At 36.5% G+C, this 22766-nt stretch overlaps 2 protein-coding genes across 2 annotated transcripts; both read right to left on the bottom strand.

Moving 5' to 3' along the window:
• Positions 1-1311: 1311 nt before the first annotated feature.
• LOC140523715 (olfactory receptor 14A2-like) lies at positions 1312-2226 on the bottom strand. The gene has a single exon (XM_072638436.1). The coding sequence runs from the start codon at positions 2224-2226 to the stop codon at positions 1312-1314; it is 915 nt and encodes a 304-aa protein (XP_072494537.1).
• Positions 2227-15701: 13475 nt separating this feature from the next.
• On the bottom strand, positions 15702-17619 carry LOC140522844 (heat shock cognate 71 kDa protein-like). The gene is made up of 2 exons (XM_072638068.1): positions 17193-17619; positions 15702-16979 (listed from the first exon to the last, which is right to left on the bottom strand). Exons 1-2 carry the CDS (start codon positions 17617-17619, stop codon positions 15937-15939), a joined length of 1470 nt encoding a protein of 489 aa, XP_072494169.1. The 3' UTR covers positions 15702-15936.
• Between the last annotated feature and the right edge of the window lie 5147 nt (positions 17620-22766).

The raw sequence follows: 22766 nt of genomic DNA, 5'->3' as shown, positions 1-22766 counted from the left end.
TTGAAGAACATGGAACATATGACTTATCAGACTTATGGATAGATGAACAATTTATGAATAAACAAAAAATAGAGATCAGAGTGAGGTGAAAAATAGATAATTTTGATTGCATTAAATGAAATCATCTTTGTACAAATAAAGCATATGTCACCAAGATCAGAAGGAAAGCAGAAAATTGGGAAAAAAATTTTAGTTTCTCAGATAAAGGTTTCATCTCATATAAAGAATTTTGTCAAATCTATCAGAATGTGAGTCACTCCTCAATTGATAAATAGTTAAAGGATATCCACAGGTAATTTTCCAATGAAGAAATAAAGCAATTTATAGTCATACAAAAAAGCTGTAAATCATTACTGATTGAAGAAATGCAAATTAAAACAGACTTGAGATATCAATTTACTTCTATCAGATTGGCTAAACCAATTGAAGGGGAAAGTGACAAATGTTGAAGGGAATCTTGAAAAATTGAGACACCAATTCATTGTTGGTGGAACTGTGAACTGATCCAACCATTTTGTAGAGCAAATTGGAATTATGCCTAAAGAGTTATTAAACTGTCTATACCTTTGACCTAGCAATACCACTATTACATCTATTTTCACAGATGATTAAGGAGCAAGAAAAAGAACCTATATGTTCTAAAATATTTACGGCAGCTCTCTTTGTGGGAGCAAAAAACTGGAAATTGCAGAAATGCTCTGTCAATTGGGCAATGACTGAACAAGGTGTGGTATATGATCATGATGCACTATTACTGTGCCATAAGAAATGATTTCAGAAAAAGATGGATAGTCTTGTATGAAATAATGAAGGGAAAAATGAGCAGAACCAAGAGACTATTGTATATATTGTTTTTAGAATAACTTTGAGTAAGTAATTTTGATTATTATAAATACCCAAATTAACCACAAAGGACTATCTGCATTCAGACAAAGAAATGATAAATAGAAATATGTGTAGAATGATTTTACATATATATATATATGTATGTGTGTATATATAACTCCTTATAGATATACATACACACATACATATTTATGTCTAATAGTAGCCATCTCCAGGATGGTAGGGGCAAGAAAAATTAGGAAAGAAAAAGAAATATATATGATAACTATATATTTAAAAGGAATAACAAGTTGAACATAATCAATTTGCAGTTTCATGTGTAATCATCATTTTTTCTGCTCTACTATGTTAGTAAATGCCTGTGTTTCCATAAATTAAAATTACAGTAAAAAGAACATCAACAGTAAAAAAGTGTGTGTATCATTATGGAAAAACCTTTGAGGTAAGACCCTTTGAAGCGTGTTTTCAGGCTATGAGCTTCTTTAGGGAAGTCTTCACATCCTTGTTCCTCAGACAATAGATTACAGGGTTCAGGGTTGGGGGCACCACTATATAGAACGCAGACAACAATAGATCCACAACTGAGTCAGAGTTGAAAGATGGGCTTAGATAAGACATGGCTGCAGTTGTAATAAAAAGCATGAGCACAAAGAGGTGGGGCAGGCAAGTGGAAAAGGCTTTTGACCGTCCCTCTGCATTTGGAATCTTCAGCACAGTTAAAAAAATGGGACCATAAGAGACAGTAATGGAAATGCAGCAGAGAATCCCTAAACTGAACCCAATAGCTATAGTGACATCAAGTGCAATATGTGTATCAGAGCAAGAGATTCTGAGTAAGGAAGGGACATCACAGAAGAACTGATGTATCTCATTGGAACTACAGAAAGGCAAAATGAATGTACTAACTGTGTACAGAACCCCAAACAAACCTCCAGTGAGCCAAGAAGCAGCTGCTATCTTTACACAAGCCCCTTTGTTCATGATGACTTCATACTTCAGGGGCTGGCAGATAGCCACATAACGGTCATAGGACATCACTGTTAAGAGGAAAAGCTCTGAGGACGCAAAGAAAATAACTAAAAAAAGCTGTAATATACATTCCCTCAGAGAGATGAAATGGCTGTGGCTCAGGGAATTTGCGATGGATTTAGGGACTGTGGTAGAAATTAGGCAAAAATCTAAAAAGGACAAATTCTTCAGGAAAAAGTACATGGGAGCATGGAGATGTTCATCAAGAGAGATGAGGGTGAAGATGAGCAAGTTCCCCATTAAAGCCACCAGGTAGATCAGCAAGAAGAGCATAGCATGTAAGACCTGAAACTCCCCAATATTGGAAAAGTCCATGAGAAGAAATTCTGTCACCATGGTGAGGTTGGCCATGCTCTGGGAGTTCTCTTGACTGTCTGCACAGAGAAAAGAAGCTGCTATCAAATGATGAAAACACTCAGTGTACTGAGTATTATGACATCTTGGTTTAGACCTGCATTGTGACCTTATGTAAATCAGAATCCCTTTGTCTACTTTTGGTTTGGGCATTTGCTAAATGAGTAGGTGAAACTCAATGCCTGTTTTGTACCCTCCTGGCTTAGAGTAAATGTCAATAGTAACAGTTTCTCTTCCAAACAACAACCCTGAAACTCCTACCCCTCCCGGCATGATTTCTCTATTTATTATTTCTTTTCTATTAAAGAGGCCATACCCCTGACAACTTTTTAAAGAGGCCTATTCACTGAACAAGCATTATCTCACTTTAAGTGAGTACCTGAAAAGGCCTTAGCGTAAAAGGATAAGGTCTCCTACTACATCCTGGGCCGTCTCCAGTCATCCATCTGGTCACTGAATCCAGATGGCTCAGGATGAGAAAGTGAGGCTGGTAACCTTGCACAGCCCTCCTTCACTCAAAACAAAGTCAAGTGCAAGTCATGTCATTTCTCTGATGTCATGGTCCTCTTCAAAACTGAAGGACAGACACAAGATGAAACTATACCAAATATATTAACCTTAGGTCCATTAGTTTAGATTTCAAAAAACAACTTTTACTAACTACACTTGAAGATAGATGGTTTCTTTTAGAATCTATTTTATTTCATGCATTTAAAGATCTTATGCTGAAGATGGCTTCATTGACTTTACCAGAAGGGGCCCAAGATACAAAACAGGTCAAGAACTTCTTGACTAACTGATTTTTAATGGCTCTTTTGCATTCCAAAGGATCTGTGTTTCTAGGAACAGTATCTTTACCTTTAAAAATATGATGATAATAGTATTACCTCTCTAAATTATATGATTTTTAAGGAATATAACAACTATTTTTATAGCCTTGTGAAGTAGATTTTTAAAAATAGTATTATCACCATTTTCATCATGAGATACTTAGCACACAGAAAAGTTTTGTGCATTTCCAGGGATCATACAAAAATATTAGAACTTGAATGCTAACATGGACTTCTGATTCCAAGGTCGACTTGAGAGCTCCTCCAGGTTCCTGTACTGAGGCAAACCTGGACTTTCTTTTCATGAACAGATGGCTTTCTTCCCATCCTATCAAGAATAATAGTGATGTAGAATGTCTAAAAACTTTAGTTGATGTCCACTTCCCACAATGACTAACCCAACCAAGACATTGTCATATCCATAGCCCCAAAGAAAGACAATGATTTTGATACCAACCTTGGCCATTTAATTTTATGCTCTCCCTTAGTTGAAGACCAGTAACTCAGAACAACCATCTTGCATTGCCATTTTTGGAGCACTAACTCTCAAACCACCTCTGTCTGTGGTGTCCTATTATCTTTGTTAAAATAACTACCCCTCTGAATTCTGAGTCATCTTACCTAAGTTAAAATACTCATCTATTTAGAGAAAGCTTAGTGATGTAGTAGATAGACTTACAGACCTAGACTCTAGAAGACCTGAGTTTAAATCTGGCTTCAGATTCTTACTAGGTGGGGGACCCTGGACAAATCATGTGACTTATGCTTGCTTCAATTTCCTCATCTGTGAAACAAGAATTATAATAACACCTACCTCTCAGAGCTGTTGTGAAGGTTAATTGAGATAAGAATGATGAAGTTCTTAACACAGTGTCTGGCACAAAGTAAGCAGCTATATAAATGTTAGCTACTGTTGTTATTGCTAATGATCCCTCTACACTCATGAATTACATCAAAAGGCTCATCCTAAGGAACTTTGCTCTAATGAAGTATATTCAGAAACAAACTTGTGCTTTATTACACAAACAAAAGGAATTACTGATAAATGTGTTCTAATAATATTTTTCAAAAGTTTTTTCCACTGATCTTCTGTGTACAAACCTTTCTTCTAGACCTGTGTAGTCAAAAAGATGAACAATGCCCAGTCCTAGACCTTAAGGCACTTCTAGTCTCTCAGGGGCCAAGAAAGATATCCAAAGAAATTTTATGAATTGAAATGAAATAAATTCACAAGAGCATAACAGAATTCAGGGAGATGTGAGATTGAGAGTTTAGTTCTGACAAGGGGGATCAGGCATGGCTTCATGATATACACACATACATATGTGTCTTTCTTTTATTTTAAGAAGTAATATGGGCTGTTTGTGTAAAAAAGCACAAATTTGCTTAAACAGTGGCTTGGATTTCTTCATGCAGAAAAATTTAGGTTGTTGAAGGAGATATTCCATGTATATTTCTAGGAAATAAAGAGAAGCAGGGATGGACAGGAAGAGGGATTTTCTATTTTCTAAACCTTTAAGCCTTTCAAAATCTAACCATTGATTTTAAGTCATTTACTTTTAATTGAAATTCTAGTATTCTTACTAAAATGCCTAAGTTTTGTAGGCATTCTTCATAAACCTATTCTTTATCTTCCCTGATACCACCAACCCTTATATCCTTTAGTATTTTCCTTTGCATTCACCTCTATTCTGACCTAACTTTCTTACCTTCCTAATTGGACCCTTATATTTAACCAATTTCCTCTACTTCTAAATCATTTTTCCCTTGGATAATTGCAGATCACAACTAACAAAACCAACCTTGATTATTCCTACCATTTGCATCCTTTAATTCTTCCTAGGTGCTGTGGAATGGAACTGATGAAAGTTAAAAGTTCTTCTAACTGGTTCTACTACCAATTTTAGTTATCTGACCTCAACTTTAGTTATCTGTTCCTCACTTCAGGAAGACAAATCTTTTTTCATCTCAAATTGATTTTTGATCACATTTTTTCACCATCTCTTCTCCCAAACTTTTCTCCTTTCCATACTATAAAATAAGTGATCTTCATTTAATCCTTCATTTAGGAAAAGTGGCAAGATGATTCTTGTTTTCCACTTTGATTCGTAGCTCCTTAACAGTATCCTCCATTCTTTCCTTCTTTCCTCTTCTCTGATGAAGGTGAAGATGTCAGGAAGCCCTTCTTCTGACAAAGGTGAAACTATGCACTCTCTTGAACATTTCCCCTCCTGACTAAAATGACCCCATTTTCTTCTCATCCTTTAATTTTTCTCTATCTACTCATTCCTTCACTGCTTCCTAAAATATCTAAAATTTCCCCAGCCTTAAAAAATTCTCATCATATTTGACAATCCTCAACAAGCTGTCTTGCCATTCTCAGATTAATTCCTAGAAAAATTCTGTATACACTTTGGACTCCACTGCTTGCATACTAAGATTTTCTAAACCCTCTATTATCTCCTTTATGACCTCAATAGTCACCTTAAACTATTGCTTCCCAACTCACTAATGATTTATTGACACATCTGATGACATTTCCTTAATCCTCATTCTTCTTTACCCCTGTGCAATATCTGAAACCATTAAATGCTTTCTTCTCCTAGTTTTTCTTCTCTTCATTTTTCTGACTATGCCTTCTCTCGGCTCTCTTTCTATCTGTCTTATGAGTCACCCATATTTTTTCTTGCTAGGTGATCCTCCCATATTTTCTAACTGTGGGTAAATGCTAAGATTTTGTTTGAGGCTCTCTTTTATGCTCTCTGTATCCTATCTCTTTTTAATCTTATCATTTAACATGAATTTATTAATCTTCTCTACATCTGTATTTCTGACCTAGTTTCTTTCCTGAGCACCAGCACTTAATCATCAACTGCCTTTTGGAAATTTGTAAGTAGACGTCCTATAGATAGCTTAAACTAAACATGTTCAAAACAGAAATCATTATCTCTCCTACTTTCCCCTCCTGCATCCCTTATCCCAAGAGAGCCCTCTGCTTCTAAAATTTCTTATTTCTATCAAGGTGGCATTCATTCTTTATATCACCCAGATTCAGAACTTAACTGACATTCTTGTTACCTCACTCTCACCTATGCAGACATCCAATAAGTTTCCACATCTTGTGGTTTTTATCTCCACACCTTTATATATCATCTGTATTGTCTCTGTTCCTGCTATTTAGTCAGTGATGACCCTAGTTAGTCTCTGATTACCCATCACTAGACTCTTCCAATAACCTCTTAATTGGGGTCCTAATTTCAGGTCTGCCCCTATTACAATTCATTCTTCACACAGCTGGTTTTTCTAAAGCAAAATCTGAGGATGATACGACTCCCTAAACCTCAGGAATTCCACAGCATTTCAGGATTGAATATGCACTGCTCTGTTTGGTAATCTTAGGTGAATCAGGTCTCAATTCCCTTCTTATTTACCTTGCACATCACTCTTCTCTAGGCCCCCACAGTCCAGTTCCAAATGTGGCATGTCATTTCCCATCTCTGTGACACTGAATTACTGTTCTTCATGCATTTCCCCCTCATATTGGTGCCCTAGAATTCCCAATTCTTCATGTCTTATCTAAAGTCCCCCATTCAGAACCTACTGTCACCTTATTAGTAACCTGTGGGGTTTTGGGACACTTTAGGATTTAATCATATTAGACCTTTGACTCATTTTGATAAAAATATAAGTATCCTAGTATCCATTAGATTCAATTTAAACCAAATTTATGTTCCATGGAGAATTATGAAGTAATTGCCCACCCCTGCCAAAACATAACAATTCCTGCAACAAAATGCTCAATAAACTCTTTCCTAATTTAACTCACTCCTTGCCATTTCCTCTGAAATTCCCTTGTACCTATTTCATATTCATTTTTTCTGTATTTCTGTATGTATATCCTGCTTTCCTAAAATAGTGTAGAACATCTTTGAAGGCAGGGATTGTTTTGATTTTTGTCTGTCTCTAGAACAATGATTGACCTAAAATAAGAACTTGATAAATGCTTGCTGATTTATTGGAGTGAACCTTTAAGTGATTTTTCAGTCAAAAGCTTTATGGGGAGTTGGAAAAGTTATAGTGTGCCATCATATAATTCCAAACTTCCTGAAATGATTACATTTTTTATACTACCTAAACTTTTGCTATCTCTTTAAAGATAGTTAAGTTTGATGACACTGCTATATTTTTCATTTTTTGCACTTGGTTGAGATCAGATACCGGAATGAATGTTTTGAAGGAATTGAGAAAGGGTTTAACTTGGAAAATGTGTGTGTGTTCATCCTTCATTGTCAAAGAAGACCATGCCATCAGAGAAATGATGACATGACTTGCACTTGACTTTGTTTTGAGTGAGGGAGGGCTATGCAGGTCACCAACCTCACTTCTCCTCCAGAGCCACCTGAATCCAGTGACAAGATATTCATCAGGATGACTGAAAATGACCCAGGATGAGACAATTTGGGGTTAAGTGACTTGCCCAAGGTCACACAGCTAGTGAGTGTCAAGTGTCTGAGGTGAGATTTGAACTCAGATCATCCTGACTCCTGCACTGGTGCTCTATCCACTGCACCACCTAGCTGCCCCTGAACGTTGACACTGGAGACAACATGAATAAAGTTAATCCTAAGTGGGGAAGGTGGTAACTGGGGGGTGGAGAGCCAACTCTGAAGTATGATCAGGTAGCTATGTAATAGCATAAGGCATTTGTACTATTAAAAGGTAGAGAAGAGAAGGTGCCAAAATTTAGGAGAGAATAAATTGGAATTTGGGAGAAAACTAAAGCAATTCTCTTCATCTTCTCTTCAATTTCTTTTACACTTTCTCCTTATTTTCCTACTTGAGACCTTATTTAGAGTCACAATATAAGTTGTCAGAAATACTCTCTATATTTACACATATAGTCTTTCATAGTACTGGTCATTTCAGATAAATGGTAGAGTATGGATTATAAAAAGTAATCTTAGTCATAAAGATTCTGATGCATATATATTTTCACAAGAGAAAAATGGAAGTTCATACCTTGTAATCCATTTATTTCTTTAATCCATTGCTTAAAGGTCAGACCGTGAGAGCTCCATACATTATGCAATATGATTATGTGGAGGTGGAGTAATTTTCAAAAGTAGAGGAGATTCATATACCCAATTGTTACATGAAGAGGTAATATAAAATTCTCCTGACCCTTCTTCTACTTCCTTGTCCCAGTGTGACTGGACCATTTCCTAGACTCACTACAAGTATACGGGGGGCACAAAGTCTTACTGTGTTCTTTGGTATAATTAATATCGTTTTTTACTTTGGTTGTAGCATTTAAAGGAAATATTCAAATTTCTTAGAAGCCTATCAATTCTTCTCATGTTGAAATATTTTCCAGATGCTTGCATCATTTTATTTTCCTTTAGGGATGCAAGATCTCTACTTTTTGGGCATCCTCTGAGGATGATAGAACTGGAGTTCTCTATAGTTTTCATATAGCCCTTCTGTGTCATGTGTCCCAAGTCCCTGAATAGCTCAAGCTCCAGAACCTACTGCCAGCTTATTAGTATAATTCCTGGGGGATTATTCATGCCTATATCCTATGACTCATTTTGATAAAAACCATACACGTCCCAGTGTTCATTGAATTAAATTTAAAATTCAATTTATTTGCCACAAAATTCCCCAAATTCATGTTCCATGGAGAATTTTTAATGGCCCACTCCTGCGGAAACAAAATAATCCCAGTCACAAAACGCATACCCTTGTAAGTTTTAGGAAAAATTACACAGAAAAAGTGATTGTTGCTGATATCATGCATAATTGTTATTGTTTATACTTACTATTTGTCAAAAGAAAGGGATCGTTTGTTAAACTTTTATTTGTTGTCACATCTGTTGTCTTTGTATTCTTGGTGCCTGGCACATGGTGGGTACATATTGAGTTACAGAAAGATGTTGTGATATTATCCACATCATTTCTTTTGATGGAAATGGAACCTGCTTACAGATGTTTTACTTAATGAAGTCCCCTCATGAATACCATATGATGCATTTATATCATTTTTTATCAGTTCCCTAAATTCCTTATTACTTTTATCTTTTTGCTGTATTATTCACAGTACACTTTTCACACAAAACATTTTCTCTATTAGTCCTTCCTTAGATGCTAGAAACCATTCTTCCTTTTGGGTCCTTGCTTTTCTAAAATGAGCATAACTATCCCTCCATGTGCCAATCCTTTCATTTCTCTCCTTTTTTTTTCTTTAAATAATGTAGTTCTTTATCTATATTCCAGTATTGGGATTTGTGCCATAAAATTTTAATTATACATGAGGTCAAATTCTCCACTTTAAATTAAGATCTATTTTTTGTTCTTGTTTCTTGTCTAATTTTAGATCATTTGTGTATAGACTTTTTAACCCATGCATTGCTTTTCTTTTTTTTCCCTTGGACTTTGTATTGTGGCCCTCTTGTGACTTTTACTACTATCTTACTTCATTCATTTTACTTCTGCTTTATGACATCTAACTCAAATTCTTTCCTTCCTTTATCTCTTTTAGATTAATTTTTCTTTCAGTTGCTACCTGGACTTTTCAATGGCACAAGTCTGAAGGGTTAAACTCTATCTGGAAGTATTCATATAGTTTTACTTCTCTCCCAACTTGAAGGATTTATTTTTTCATTTTCATAGAGGAGTTCAAGCATAAAACTAGTAGGCGTATCATGAATGAATGAATCAACAGGTGAAACAAGAAGTAGTTATTCAATCTTTATTGTGTACCAGACACTATCCTAAATGTTGAACATTACATGCAAAAATGATAGATTCTCTGTTCTTAAAGAACTTATATTCTAATGAGGAAGATAACACCTAGAGTAGAGTAGTGGCTAAGAGAGATAGTTGGCTTTGATTAATCTTAATAATAGGAGTTGCTTCATTAAGCAGTCAGCTGGCATGAATGACAGCAGGGCTGATGGCAACAATGTGGCTGAACTGGATATTTAAGATAAATTAAATTTATAGAGATTATTATATCATTTTGAATATACTTTCACATATATTATCACATATATTCTCTTATGACTACCAGAAGATCATTCCTGACTTTATAGTAGACTGGTCCAGAAATCCATATATTTTTCTTTAAATAAGCCTCTGCAATGGAGTCTACTCTAGTCTGAACAGGATTCTTACCTGCTTGTTCCTCAGAGAAATGATTATTTTCTATTATATTCATAACCTATTATTAATTAGGTTCCAGTTTTTTTATTTATTCATTCAGGGAACATACCCTATAGGTCAGTCACACAGTCTCTGAAGGGCACAGGTGCTAGAGGAAATTGCCCTAATTCTTGGGCTACATGCTCCTTGATCTTGTTCAGGACCCCACCCAACTAGGAGACCTTACTTCTGTTTGAAATGTAAACAGAATCTAATCTAGGCAAATTGTTGTCCTGAGGGAATAAGCCCATGTACTTGTACCCCTCCATTGGAATTTAGGGCCATGAGGGAGAAAACCAACTATAGGGGTCTGGGCACAGATGGATTCCTCTGTCCATAATGCTGGAGGTACTGAGTCTCATGACCTAGATGTTAGTAGCAGGAGAAGCAGAAGACTTTTAGCCTACCCTCTCATTAATTGTTCACCAATCAGGGTTGGTTTTCACCTGTTAGGGATGTCCCTTTTCCAAAAGTATATTAAGGCTTACTGAGAAAAACCACTATTAATTTATTGATTATTAGCTAGCCTAACTAAGAAATTATTATAATCCAGAAAATCTGTCCCATTACAGAACTGTTTTCCATGGGAAGCAGTGATCTCCTCAGATCCTTCCTCCCTCTTCTTCCTGTTCCCCGAGGAATCACCTGCCAAACATTTTATCCACATTTTGTGGATAACTAAAGCAATCTCTCCCATTTTATCTACGATTGTCTGTTCTTTTAGACATTGTATTAGTCCTTACTTAAAAAACAACAATAAATGTTTCACATGGCCAAACTTTTTAGTCTGTCTGAGTCTCAGCTTGAAAAGATAATTCCACATTGTCCACTTAGGGAACCTTCTATTATCCTTTAATTCTCAGCCCAGGCCTCATACTTTACATATCTGGCAGATGTAAGGAACAATTTCCCTTTGCAAATTGGTCTCTCCCCAAATTTCATGTTGGCTCCTGGTGACTTCACTCACAGCTTTCCTTCTTTTACTATCGTTCCCTGGGTAATGTGCCTCCTACTTGAGTCAGCACTCTCTATGCATCCAGAGAATTGGGATAGCAATATATTCTTCCTCTGTCTCTCCACCCAGCATGATCTTTCTAGGTTGTTTGAAGGATTTATTCAGACTTCCTGAGCTATTGTCTAAAATACTTAGTGCAAGAGAGTTAGGCAGGGAGGAATCATTTGCTGAGTGTTTGCTATGTGCCAGTATGTATGCTGAAATACAAATTAAAGCAAAAAGAAAACATTCAACAAGGACACGGGCACTGTGGTCCTGGGAAAGCTGGAATCAGGCTCTGTTTGTAAAGGACAGCAGCTTGTGATGATGCCAAACAAGCACAATGTGGAAGTTATTGGAATCCTTTCTGTTGATGTAGAAATGGGTTCTGCAGCCAAGTGAAAACGTCAAGATTGGACTGAAGGGAATTGAAGAAGAAGAAGAAATTCTTTCAGGATTCATACTTTGTGATCCTAATAATCTTTGTCATTCTGGATACATGTTTGATGCCCATATAGAGATTATCGAGCACAAATCCATCATCTGCCCATGTTATAATGAGGTGTTCCACATCCACACCTGTATCAAAGAAGTCGAAATAACAGCCTTAATCTGCTTGGTAGACAAAAAATCAGGAGAAAAAAGTAAGATCAAGTAGCATTGCCTGTTTAAAGACAGCAGGAACCATCTGCTTTGAGACTTACAAAGATTTCCCTCAGATGGGTCGTTTTACCTTAAGAGATGAAGGGAAGACCATTGCAGTTGGAAAAGTTCTGAAACTAGCTCCAGAGAAGGATGAAGCATTTTTCTTGATGACCCTGCACAATACTGTGAGGAAAATTGACTCTGCAGAAGCTTACTTCACACCGCCTTCTCTAATTTTCTGCCCATTGATAAACTTCTCCCCATATTTTGCAAAGGCAAATCTTGCGGCAAAAGTCCACATTATGTCAGCTTTCTCATATTGAGAGTTCTACTATGTCACTGTTGAATTTCCCCACAATGGAGGCCCCCACAAAGGAACTAAAAACCAGTGGTAGAATGGGGTCCTAGTCGTGGAAGGATATTCCAGGATGAGATGATAAAGGTTTTGAGGAAAGTTCCAGGATAAGTGAGCAACTAAATTTTGGTGGTAGATTTTAGAGAGAATAGGAAACAGCTAAGAAGGGTTCTTAACCTTTTTTTGTGTATGTCATGGACCATGTTGTCAGCATGAAGTCTATTGTTCTCTCCTGAGAATGATGTTTTTAAATTCATAAAACAAAATACAGAGGATTTCAAAAAAGTTTTACTGAAATGCTCATCATTTTTTAAAAAATAATAAAAAATAAAATGTCTTCAGAGTAAAAATCATTGATTTAGAAGAAAGAGAAGTTTGTATCCTCCTTCTTCCAATGATTTCCATGCACCATGGATAGAAAAAAAAGTCTCAATTATATATACATAAAGAATATACATATACAAATAAAGAATATATATAAAGACAAAAGAACTGCACAATTCCCATCTCAAGAAATCAGATAAGTAGAAGGGTTTTAGGCTGTGTTTTATTAAGTTCCTGGTAAGGAAACAAAGCTGGATTGTGCTCTGAGATTAGCTGGTCAAATCCTTCATTTTTGGAGGCAGAAACTCATCTGGAAAGAACTTGTTGAGTGAAGGGTATGTGTGTATGTGTGTGTGTGTGTGTGTGTGTGTGCATGTATGTATGTATGTATGTGTTGCCTGTGTAAGTGAAGCAGTTATTCCTTTGACATTGTAACTTTCTCCATCATAGTTTCAATATATTACAGGTGAGCATAAGAAATTAAATGGGAATTTTTTGGGAGATGGAAACCACAGACACCACTTGAAGGCCAATAGATGACAAACAGCCTATGACCACATACTTAAACAAAATTTTGCAATAAGGTACTGTAAACAGCTCAGAAAAGAAAAAGAAAAAAACCAAACTTCTCTGGTACAAAGAAAGGGTCAAAAATTTTACTTGAGTTTTCCAGATTTTTTTGAGAGGGGAGCACTGCACCCCTAATCCCTCACGATGTGTAAGAAACAACTTTATATATCCATATTGTCTAAAAGTGACTTGCAGGAAGACATGAATAGATATTTTTAGATTTGTTCCCATGTTATTTTAATGGAAACTTTGATTCTTGCCTTGAGGGGAAAAATTGGAAGGGGCCATGAAACTGGCTATACTTTTTTCCTCTGAGAGAGAAGGATACTGGACTGAAATTTAATCTATTTTGCCTTTTCCCAGCCTCCAAGATGCTGGTCTTAGGACATAATTCTTTAGATTCAAACAGATGCTGCTGTTCCTATCCCTTAAAGGGGAAGGTGAAGCCCAGGCTTATATCAGTAGCCCTTAATCCTTCTTACCAATAGGTAGTTGCAGAGAAGAGCACAAAAATGGTGAATATTGAGTTAGGCCACTTATTCAAGTAGAAAACAGAAATCAGAAAAATTACATTGATTAGTACACACCAGAAAATATAGAGCATGAATGAGCTTTTTAAATAGGAATGAAATAGCTCAGCTTGATCAAGAGAGAAGCTTTGATTATGGTAAATGTAGTTTCCTGAAAGTCTGTAGAGAGGAAAGCTAAATATCTGGGACATTATGCGAACCAACTTTCCCCTACGTGTTGCTATTTTCCACAGTCTTTTTAACTCTCCATGGCTCTCCTCATGAGGATAGTCTGGGACAACTTGTGTCCTCTCTTGAAGCAAAAATGAAGAAAAAATATTTCTCCTCTTCAAAGGTGCCATCCAAAACTGCTCTGTTACAGTTATTCAATATTCAGTCAGCATTCTTTCCCCCTAATCAATCAGTCAACATTTATTAAGATCCTACTAAGATCCTACTCTGCTAAGCACTGGGCATATGAAAGAGGTAAAAGACAGTCCTTTTCCTCAAGGAGCTTACAATATAATGGGAAAGACAACATGCAAAGAAATATAAACAAAGCAAGCTACATAGAGAATAAATAGCAAATAATTATCAGAAGGCAGGCAGTAGAATCAAAATGGGTTGGGGAAAACTTGCAATAAAGTATTGGATTTCATTTGGTACTTAAAGAAAGGCAGGAAGGTCAGCAGGCAAAATGGAAGAGGGAGAACATTCCAGGCATAATAAGGAAGAGCTAGAAAAAATGCCCATACCAAAAACTGAAAGACATTGTTCCAAAGTAAAAGAGTCAGGAGGCCAGTGTCACTGGATCAAAGAGAACATGTCAGAGTAAGTTGTAATAAGTAGAAAGGTATGGTGTGGTTAGGTTATGAAGAACTTTGAATGCAAACAAAGCATTTTGTATTTGATACTAGTGGCACTAGGGAGCCGCTGGAGTTTACTGAGTAGGAGAATGACATGATCACATCTGAACTTAAGGAAAATCACTTGAGAGTTTCTCCAGTGATGAGAATCATTTTGCAAACTCTTCAGGCATTACATCTGAGTTATATTATCAACATTTTTAAAGGCTAAGAGTATGAGTCATATTGGTTTTCAATGAACAGTGAAGACTAAAAATAGAATTACCTATGTTTCTGTCTGGTCATGTAGTGTTTGCTGCTAACTGTTGCCATGCCCATATAAACTCAATTTTCACTGATCAGTTTTGGGAACAATATTTGCTTCTATTTAGTTGCCAATATCTATTGCTTTATATTGCTTGCTGATTAGTATTTCTTTCCCCATATTCCTTCACTTCATCCTCATAATTTTGTGCTTACTACTCTTTTAATTGGTTGGGGACCACAGTATTATCCTTTGCCTCTGTATTTCAAAGGAAGGACTTTGTGATATTCCAGTTGAAAGGATGGTTGAAAAGTGAGGTTGTTTCTGTTTATGCCTGGCTTTGAGGGTGTCAGTTATCTATATATCTATAAGTCTTTTTAAAATCAAAAACCTTGAAGAGAATACCCCTCAAAACAACTCAATCATAAAAGACAAAGAGAACAAAGTTATCCTTAACATTTTAAAAGCTAATATGCATCCATATTTCTCTTAATGGTTAGCAAAATGTTTTACATATATCATTTCATTTGATTTTCATGACAACATAATCAGAATTAGTTTTTCTGTTATACAAATCAGAAAACAGAAGTACAGAGAGGTTAAGTGATTTACCCATGATTACACTTTGCCCCTACATGAGAGGAGCTTATATCCTATGTGTCATCTCTTTTTGCTAGGTCTGTTAAAGAGAAGTTAATTAGGCATTTGGGGTGTTTTCTTACTTTTCTAGGAGATTCTGAATGATCTGCATACAACTTAGAGCAGTGTAGAAATAGGTGTTGAATTGAGTTTCAGGCATCTGGAGTTGGGAACCCTGTTCCTTCTTCTTTGCCCCCACCAACCCATACTAAACTGTAGTGAAATCTCTCATGCAAAATTCTGGTATGGCTTCCCAAATGTGGGTAACTGGATACTTTCTTTTTTTTTTTATGGTGCCAATTTTAAATAATTTTTATTCTCCAGGACAAGAATTGCATTTCCACTTGTTTACAGTACTGATAAAGTGCAATGTTGTTCACTTCTCTCCCCTCTGCACACATTCAAGTATTCAGAATGCCCAGATTTATACAGTAGCTTAAATGTTACTTTTAAACTGCCACTTCCTTGGCTACAAATTTTAAGTCCTTCAATTTTTGGAAAAGCTGTGTGGAATGCTCTTTCTTCTGTTGTTTAGTCCACCTCTTCAATGGTGGGTCCAGAAGAAGCACCTCCAGATGGGGCTGCTCCACCCCCTGGGAAACCACCAGGCATGCCTCCTGGCATGCCCCCTGCACTCTGGTACAGCTTGGTAATGATGGGGTTGCAGACCTTCTCCAACTCTTTCTGCTGATGCTCAAATTCTTCCTTCTCAGCAGTCTGGTTCTTATCCAGCCAGTTGATTATTTCATTACATTTGTCAAGGATCTTCTGTTTGTCTTCATCACCAATTTTGCCTTGCAGTTTTTCATCCTCCACTGTAGCCTTCATGTTGAAAGCATAAGATTCAAGAGAATTCTTGGAAGACACCTTGTCTCTCTCCTTCTCATCCTCAGCCTTGTATTTCTCAGCCTCCTGGACCATACGCTCAATGTCTTCCTTGCTCAGACGTCCTTTATCATTGGTGATGGTGATCTTGTTCTCCTTGCCTGTGCTCTTATCCACAGCAGAAACATTGAGAATGCCATTTGCATCAATGTCAAATGTCACTTCAATCTGAGGAACACCTCTGGGTGCTGGGGGGATTCCTGTGAGCTCAAATTTGCCAAGCAGGTTGTTATCCTTTGTCATTGCCCTCTCACCTTCATAAACCTGAATAAGCACACCAGGTTGGTTGTCCGAATAGGTGGTAAATGTCTGTGTCTGCTTGGTGAGGATGGTGGTATTATGTTTGATCAGAACCGTCATAACTCCTCCAGCAGTTTCAATTCCAAGAGAAAGAGGAGTGACATCCAACAGCAACAAGTCCTGCACATTCTCAGATTTATCTCCAGACAAAATGGCAGCCTGAACAGCTGCACCATAAGCAACAGCCTCATCAGGATTGATACTCTTGTTGAGCTCCTTGCCATTGAAGTAGTCTTGCAAAAGCTTCTGGATTTTCGGAATTCGAGTGGAACCACCCACCAGAATGAGGACATGAATCTGTGATTTATCTACCTTGGCATCTCTTAAGGCCTTTTCCACAGGGTCCAGCGTGCCACGGAAGAGATCAGCATTCAGCTGTTCGAAACGGGCTCAAGTGATTGATGTATAGAAGTCGATACCTTCATAGAGGGGATCAATCTCAATACTGGCCTGGGTACTAGAAGAGAGGGTGCATTTTGCACGTTCACAAGTGGTGTGAAGATGGCGAACAGCTCTCTTGTTCTCACTGATGTCCTTCTTGTGCTTTCACTTGAACTCCGCAATGAAATGGTTGACCATTCAGTTGTCAAAGTCCTCCCCACCCAAGTGGGTGTCCCCAGATGTGGACTTGACCTCAAAGATGCCATCTTCAATGGTAAGAAAGAAGACATCAAAAGTACCGCCTCCAAGGTCAAAGATCAACACATTTCTCTTGGCACCAACCTTTTTGTCCAAGCCATAAGCAATAGCAGCAGCAGTTGGCTCATTGATCATTTGGAGCACGTTGAGACCAGCGATGGTGCCAGCATCTTTAGTGGCCTGATGTTGGGAATCATTGAAATAGGCTGGTACTGTGACGATGGCATTTGTGACAGTCTTCCCAAGGTAAGCTTCAGCAATTTCTTTCATCTTGGTCAAGACCATAGAAGACACTTCCTCTGGATAGAAACTTTTGGTCTCCCCTTTGTACTCCACTTGGACCTTAGGCCTACCTGCATCATTCACCACTGTAAAAGCCCAGTGCTTCATGTCTGACTGTACAACTGCATCATCAAATCTGCAACCAATCAGACGTTTGGCATCAAAAACTGTTGGTGGGGTTCATTGCAACTTGATTCTTTGCAGCATCACCAATTAAACGTTCTGTGTCGGTGAAGGCGACATAGCTGGGGGTGGTCCTGTTTCCTTGGTCATTAGCAATGATCTCCACTTTCCCATGTTGGAAGACTCCCACACAGGAGTAAGTGGTGCCAAGATGAATGCCAACTGCGGGTCCCTTCGACATGGTTGCTAGGGAATTGGGGGTTGTAGCTGACCACTGTGGAGAAAGAAGGGCTGCTGCTGCGCTGAGTAGCTGTTTTCTTTTGATATGGACAAACTCTTTACATTTCTATAAAGGAGGATGATACTTGCTAGTCTTGAGAACTGCATATTTATTATGACATTTAAAAAGGATATATATAGAGGGAGTTTGTATACATTAAATGATATGATGACAAAAATGTGATGTAAGTGCATGAAGGGATTATAACAGGAGAGGAGAAAAGGAGAAGACAGAAAAAAGTAAATTACATTACAGAAAGAGGCACAAAAACATATTATAGTAGAAGGAAAGATGAAAAGTAGATGAACACTCTTTGAGATTTAATCTCATCAGATTTTGTTGAAGGAGGGAACAATCTACCAAGTTAAGTATCGAAATCTAACTTGCCCATCAGGCAGTAGAACTGGAAAGGAAAAAGAAAAGGTAGGGGAGGTTAAAATGGAGGGAAGAAGAAGTAAGGGAAAAGGTGAATAAAAAGGAGGAGCACTGATAGAAGGGAGGGAAGATGGAGGGAGGTATGGTCAAAAACAAAACTATTGTGGAGGTGAAGCGAGAAATAAAAGGGGAAATCAGATGGAGAGAAAGATACAGTAATTATAACTGTGAATTTGAATTTTATGAGCTCCCTCATAAAACAGAGGTGGATAGCAGAATGGATTAAAACCATAATCCAACAATATGTTGTTTAAAAGAAACACATTTGAAATAGGAATACAAAAAGGCTAAAGATAACAGGTTGGAGCAGAATATATTATGCTTCATTTGATGTAAAAAACAAAACAAAACAAAACAAAACAAAACAAGGGTAGCAATCCTAAGATCAGACAAAACAAAAGCAGGAAAAGATCTAATCAAAAAAGACAAGGAAGGAAACTATATCCTGCTAAAAAACACAATAGACAATGAAGCAATATCATTATTAAACATATATGCACCAAGTGGTATTGCTTCCAAATTCTTAGAGGAGAAGATAAGGGCATTACAGGAAGAAATAGACAAAACAAAACTATACTAGTGGGGCTCTCTCCAAATTTGATAAATCTAACTTTACAATAAACAAGAAAGAAACTTGGGAGGTGCATAGAACTCTAGATAAAGTAGATAAGTAGATCTTTGGAGAAAACTGAATGGGGATATAAAGGAATATACCTTTTTTCTCAGTGATATATAGCTCATATACAAAAATTGACTATGTAGTAGGGGATGAAAACCTTACAGTCCAGTGCATAAAGGCAGAGATAGTCAATATATCCTTTACAGAATATAATTCAGTAAAAATTATATGCAATAAAAGACCATGCAAAGATAGATCAAAAATTAATTGGAAACAATAGTCTAATCCCCAAAAATGAGTGGGTTAAACAACAAACCATAGAAACAATCAATAACTTCATTCAAGAGAATTACAATAATGTAACAACCTTCCAAAATTTATGAGATTCTGCAAAACAGCTCCTTTGGGAACTTTTATATCATTGAAAGCCTACATGAATAAAATAGAGAAAGAAGAGATCAGTGAATTAGGCATGCAGTTGGAAAAGCTAGAAAAAGAAGAAATTGAAACTCCCAAGTAAATGTCAAATTTGAAGTACTGAAAACCAAATAAGAGATCAGTAAAACTGAAATTAATAAAGCTATTGAACTAATAAATAGATCTAAGATTTGGTTTTATGAAAAAAACAATAAAATTGAGAAACATTTTGTCAATTTCATTTTAAAAATGAATAAAGGCAAATTACCAAAATCAAAAATGAAAAGGGTAAAATCATATCCAACAAAGAAGAAATTAAAACAATAATTTGAAATTACTTTGCCCAAATGTAGGCTCATAAATTTGACAGTCTAAGTGAAATGAATGAAAATTAAAAATGTAAATTGCCCAGATTAACAGAAGAGGAAATTAATTACTTAAATAGCACCGTCTCAGAAGAAGCAATTGAATAAGTCATCAATAAGGACCCTGGGAAAATAATCTCTAGGATCAGACGTATTTACAAGTGAATTCTATCAACCACTAAAATAACAGTTTTTTATTTATTTATGACCAAACAAGAGATAGAGAACATTATGAAGTGCAATGGATAATCTTGATTACATGAAATTGAAAAGCTTTTGCACAAACAAAGCCAATGCAAACAAGATTAGCAGAGAAGCAGAAAACTGGGAAAAAATTTTTACAACTGGTATCTCTGACAAAGATCTCATTTTTAAAATATAGAGAGACCTGAGTCAAATTTACAGCAATGCAAGTCATTCCCCAATTGATAAATAGTCAAAGGATATGAACATGTAGCTTTCAGAGAAAGAAATTAAAGTTATTTTTTTAATATGAAAAAATAGTCTAATTCACTAAAGATTAGAGAAATGCAAATCAAAACAACTCTGAGGTACCACATCACACCAATCTGTGAGGTCAAACAATATAGGATCTTTTGCTGCTTTTGTTTCCACCAAGAAGTATAATGCCTCTTAATAATGTGATTAAGGAGGATCTTTCCCATCCATTGTTGGGCCTAGGAAGATTTGTAGGAAGGTCCACTCCTTTTGTTAATGAGCCACTGGTTCTCAAGGTATGTGATGCCCTCTGGCTCTAAAATGTGTATAAAGACTCTGAGGTGAGATTTCACTTTGGAGCTTAATTTTTAGAAGGTTTGTGTGCCAGATGAGAGACTCTGGGAAATTGCTAAGCAGCACCCTGGCTTTGAAAACCCAGATGTTTGTGCTTCCCTCTCTGTTAACTGTGGTCATACAATTTGACCTGTCTGTTCAATTGTGATGTATTTATTGACTATGGTCAACAAGAGGAAGGCATGTTTGTTGATCTTTGATTGCTCTGTATGTTCTCTGAAGTTCAGGGTGCAGACATTTTCCCCTGAACTAACTGAATAATACATGTCCTTGATTAAAGTGGTTGTTAACCCCTTAAAAGTTATCTTTCCTTTTATGAATGCAGATCTAAGGACCTGTGATAGCAGGCCCTCTTGTGTATGTTGGGGTGCTTACTGATATACTATCAGATTGACTAACATGACAAAACAGGAAGATAATAGATGTTGGAGAAGATGTGGGAGAATTGGAACACCAATTCATTGTTGGTGGAGCTGTGAGCTGATACAACCATTCTGGAGAGTAATTTGCAACTATACCCAAAGGGCTACAAAAATGTGTATACCTTTTGACGCAGCAATATTGCTTATAGAATTGTATCCCAAAGAGATCATATAAATGGGAACAGATCCCACATGTACAAAAATATTTATAGTAGTCTCTTTGTGGTTGTCAAAAACTGGTTATTAATGAAAAGCCCATCAATTGAGCAATGGCTGAACAAGTTGCAGTATATGAATGCAACGGAATACTATTGCGCTCTAAGAAATGATAAAAAGAAGGACTTCAGAAGAACCTGGACAGATTTATATGAAGTGGTACTGAGTGAAATGAGCAGAACCAGGAGAACTTTATACACAGTAACAGGCACCGTTTTTGATAGACTTATTCTTTCACTGCAATACAAGGACCTAAAATATTCCCAAAGGACTCTTGAGGCAAAATATCATCCACCTCCAGAGAAAGAAGTATGGAATAGGAATGCAGCATGATGCAGACAATTTTCTGTTGTGTTATGTTTTGTTTTGTTTGAGTTTTTCTCATGGTTTCTCCCATACATTTTAATTCTTCTATGGAATATGACTAATGTGAAAATGTGCTTAATAAGAATATATGTGTAGAATCTATATAAGGTTGCTTGCTGTCTCAGGGAGGGAGGGGGAGAGGGAAAAGGAGAAAATTTAAGACTTATGAATGTGATTATTGAAAACTGAAAACAAATTAATTAAAATATTAAAAAAATAAATCTAGCTTACCCTTTGAGAAGTAAGAGGGGAAAGGGGAAAGAGAAGGGAGGGGGTGGATAGTAGAGAGGAAAAAAGTAGTAGGGGTGAAAGGAAAGAAAAGGGAATGATAGAAGTGAGGGAAGACCAATGAAGGTGATGGTCAAAAGCAAACTCTAGTGAGGAAGGAAAGGGAGAAAGGAGATAAAACAGCATAAATAGGAGGGAAAATAGGATGCAGAGAAAGACACAGACAGTAATCCTGTGTTATGAATAAGATGAACTTTCCCATGAAATGGAAGCAGATAGCAGAATTGATTACAAACCATAATCCTACAATATTTTTTTTTTTACAAGAAACACATTTAAAGGAGAAGAGACACACTGAGTAAAGATAAAAGACTAGAGCAGAATATATTATGCTCCAGCTGAAGAAAAATCAATCAGGGGCAGCAAAAATACCAAGCTCCTAGTGTTGACTTATCATGTTGATAAATTGCTGAAATCTCCTTGCTAACATTTTATTTAAAATCTCCCTGTCAATATCCATGATGAAAATTATCTATAATGTTCTTTCTCTGTTTTTTTCTCTTCATGGTTTAGGTGTCAGCATCATATTTGTGTCAGTAAAAAAATTTGATAAAACTCCTTCACCCATTTTTCATATAGTTTATATTGTATTGGAATTACTTGTCCTTTACATGCTTGTTAGAATTCACACGTAAATCCACCTGGCCCTGGAGACTTTTTCTTTTAGAGTTCATTGATGATTTGTTCATTTCCCCTCCTATATGTATTTGTTCAAGTGTTACTATTTCTTCTTTGGTTAATCTGAGTAATTTATATTTTTCATAAATAATCATCAATTTTTGCATTTATTGGCATAAATTTGAGCTAATTGTTTCCTCTTCATTTTTGGTACTGGAAAATTAGTTTTCTTGTCTCTTTTCTAAAATAGTGTTAACCAATGGTTTATGTATCTTATTTTTTCGTCAAACCAGCTTCTAATTTTATTTATTAGC

The sequence above is a fragment of the Notamacropus eugenii genome, chromosome 2 (genome assembly GCF_028372415.1).
Source record: "Notamacropus eugenii isolate mMacEug1 chromosome 2, mMacEug1.pri_v2, whole genome shotgun sequence".
Lineage (NCBI taxonomy): Eukaryota > Metazoa > Chordata > Mammalia > Diprotodontia > Macropodidae > Notamacropus > Notamacropus eugenii.
This window is presented reverse-complemented; position numbering and strand designations above follow the sequence as displayed.

What these genes read in the sequence shown, in the direction of transcription:
- LOC140523715 (XM_072638436.1), bottom strand. Translation starts at nt 2,226, where the DNA reads ATGGCCAACCTCACCATGGTGACAGAATTTCTTCTCATGGACTTTTCC.
- LOC140522844 (XM_072638068.1), bottom strand. Translation starts at nt 17,619, where the DNA reads ATGAAGCACTGGGCTTTTACAGTGGTGAATGATGCAGGTAGGCCTAAG. An exon ending in ATCTGGGGACACCCACTTGG is followed by an intron (nt 16,980 to 17,192) that starts GTGGGGAGGACT and finishes CAATCACTTGAG; the next exon opens with CCCGTTTCGAACAGCTGAAT.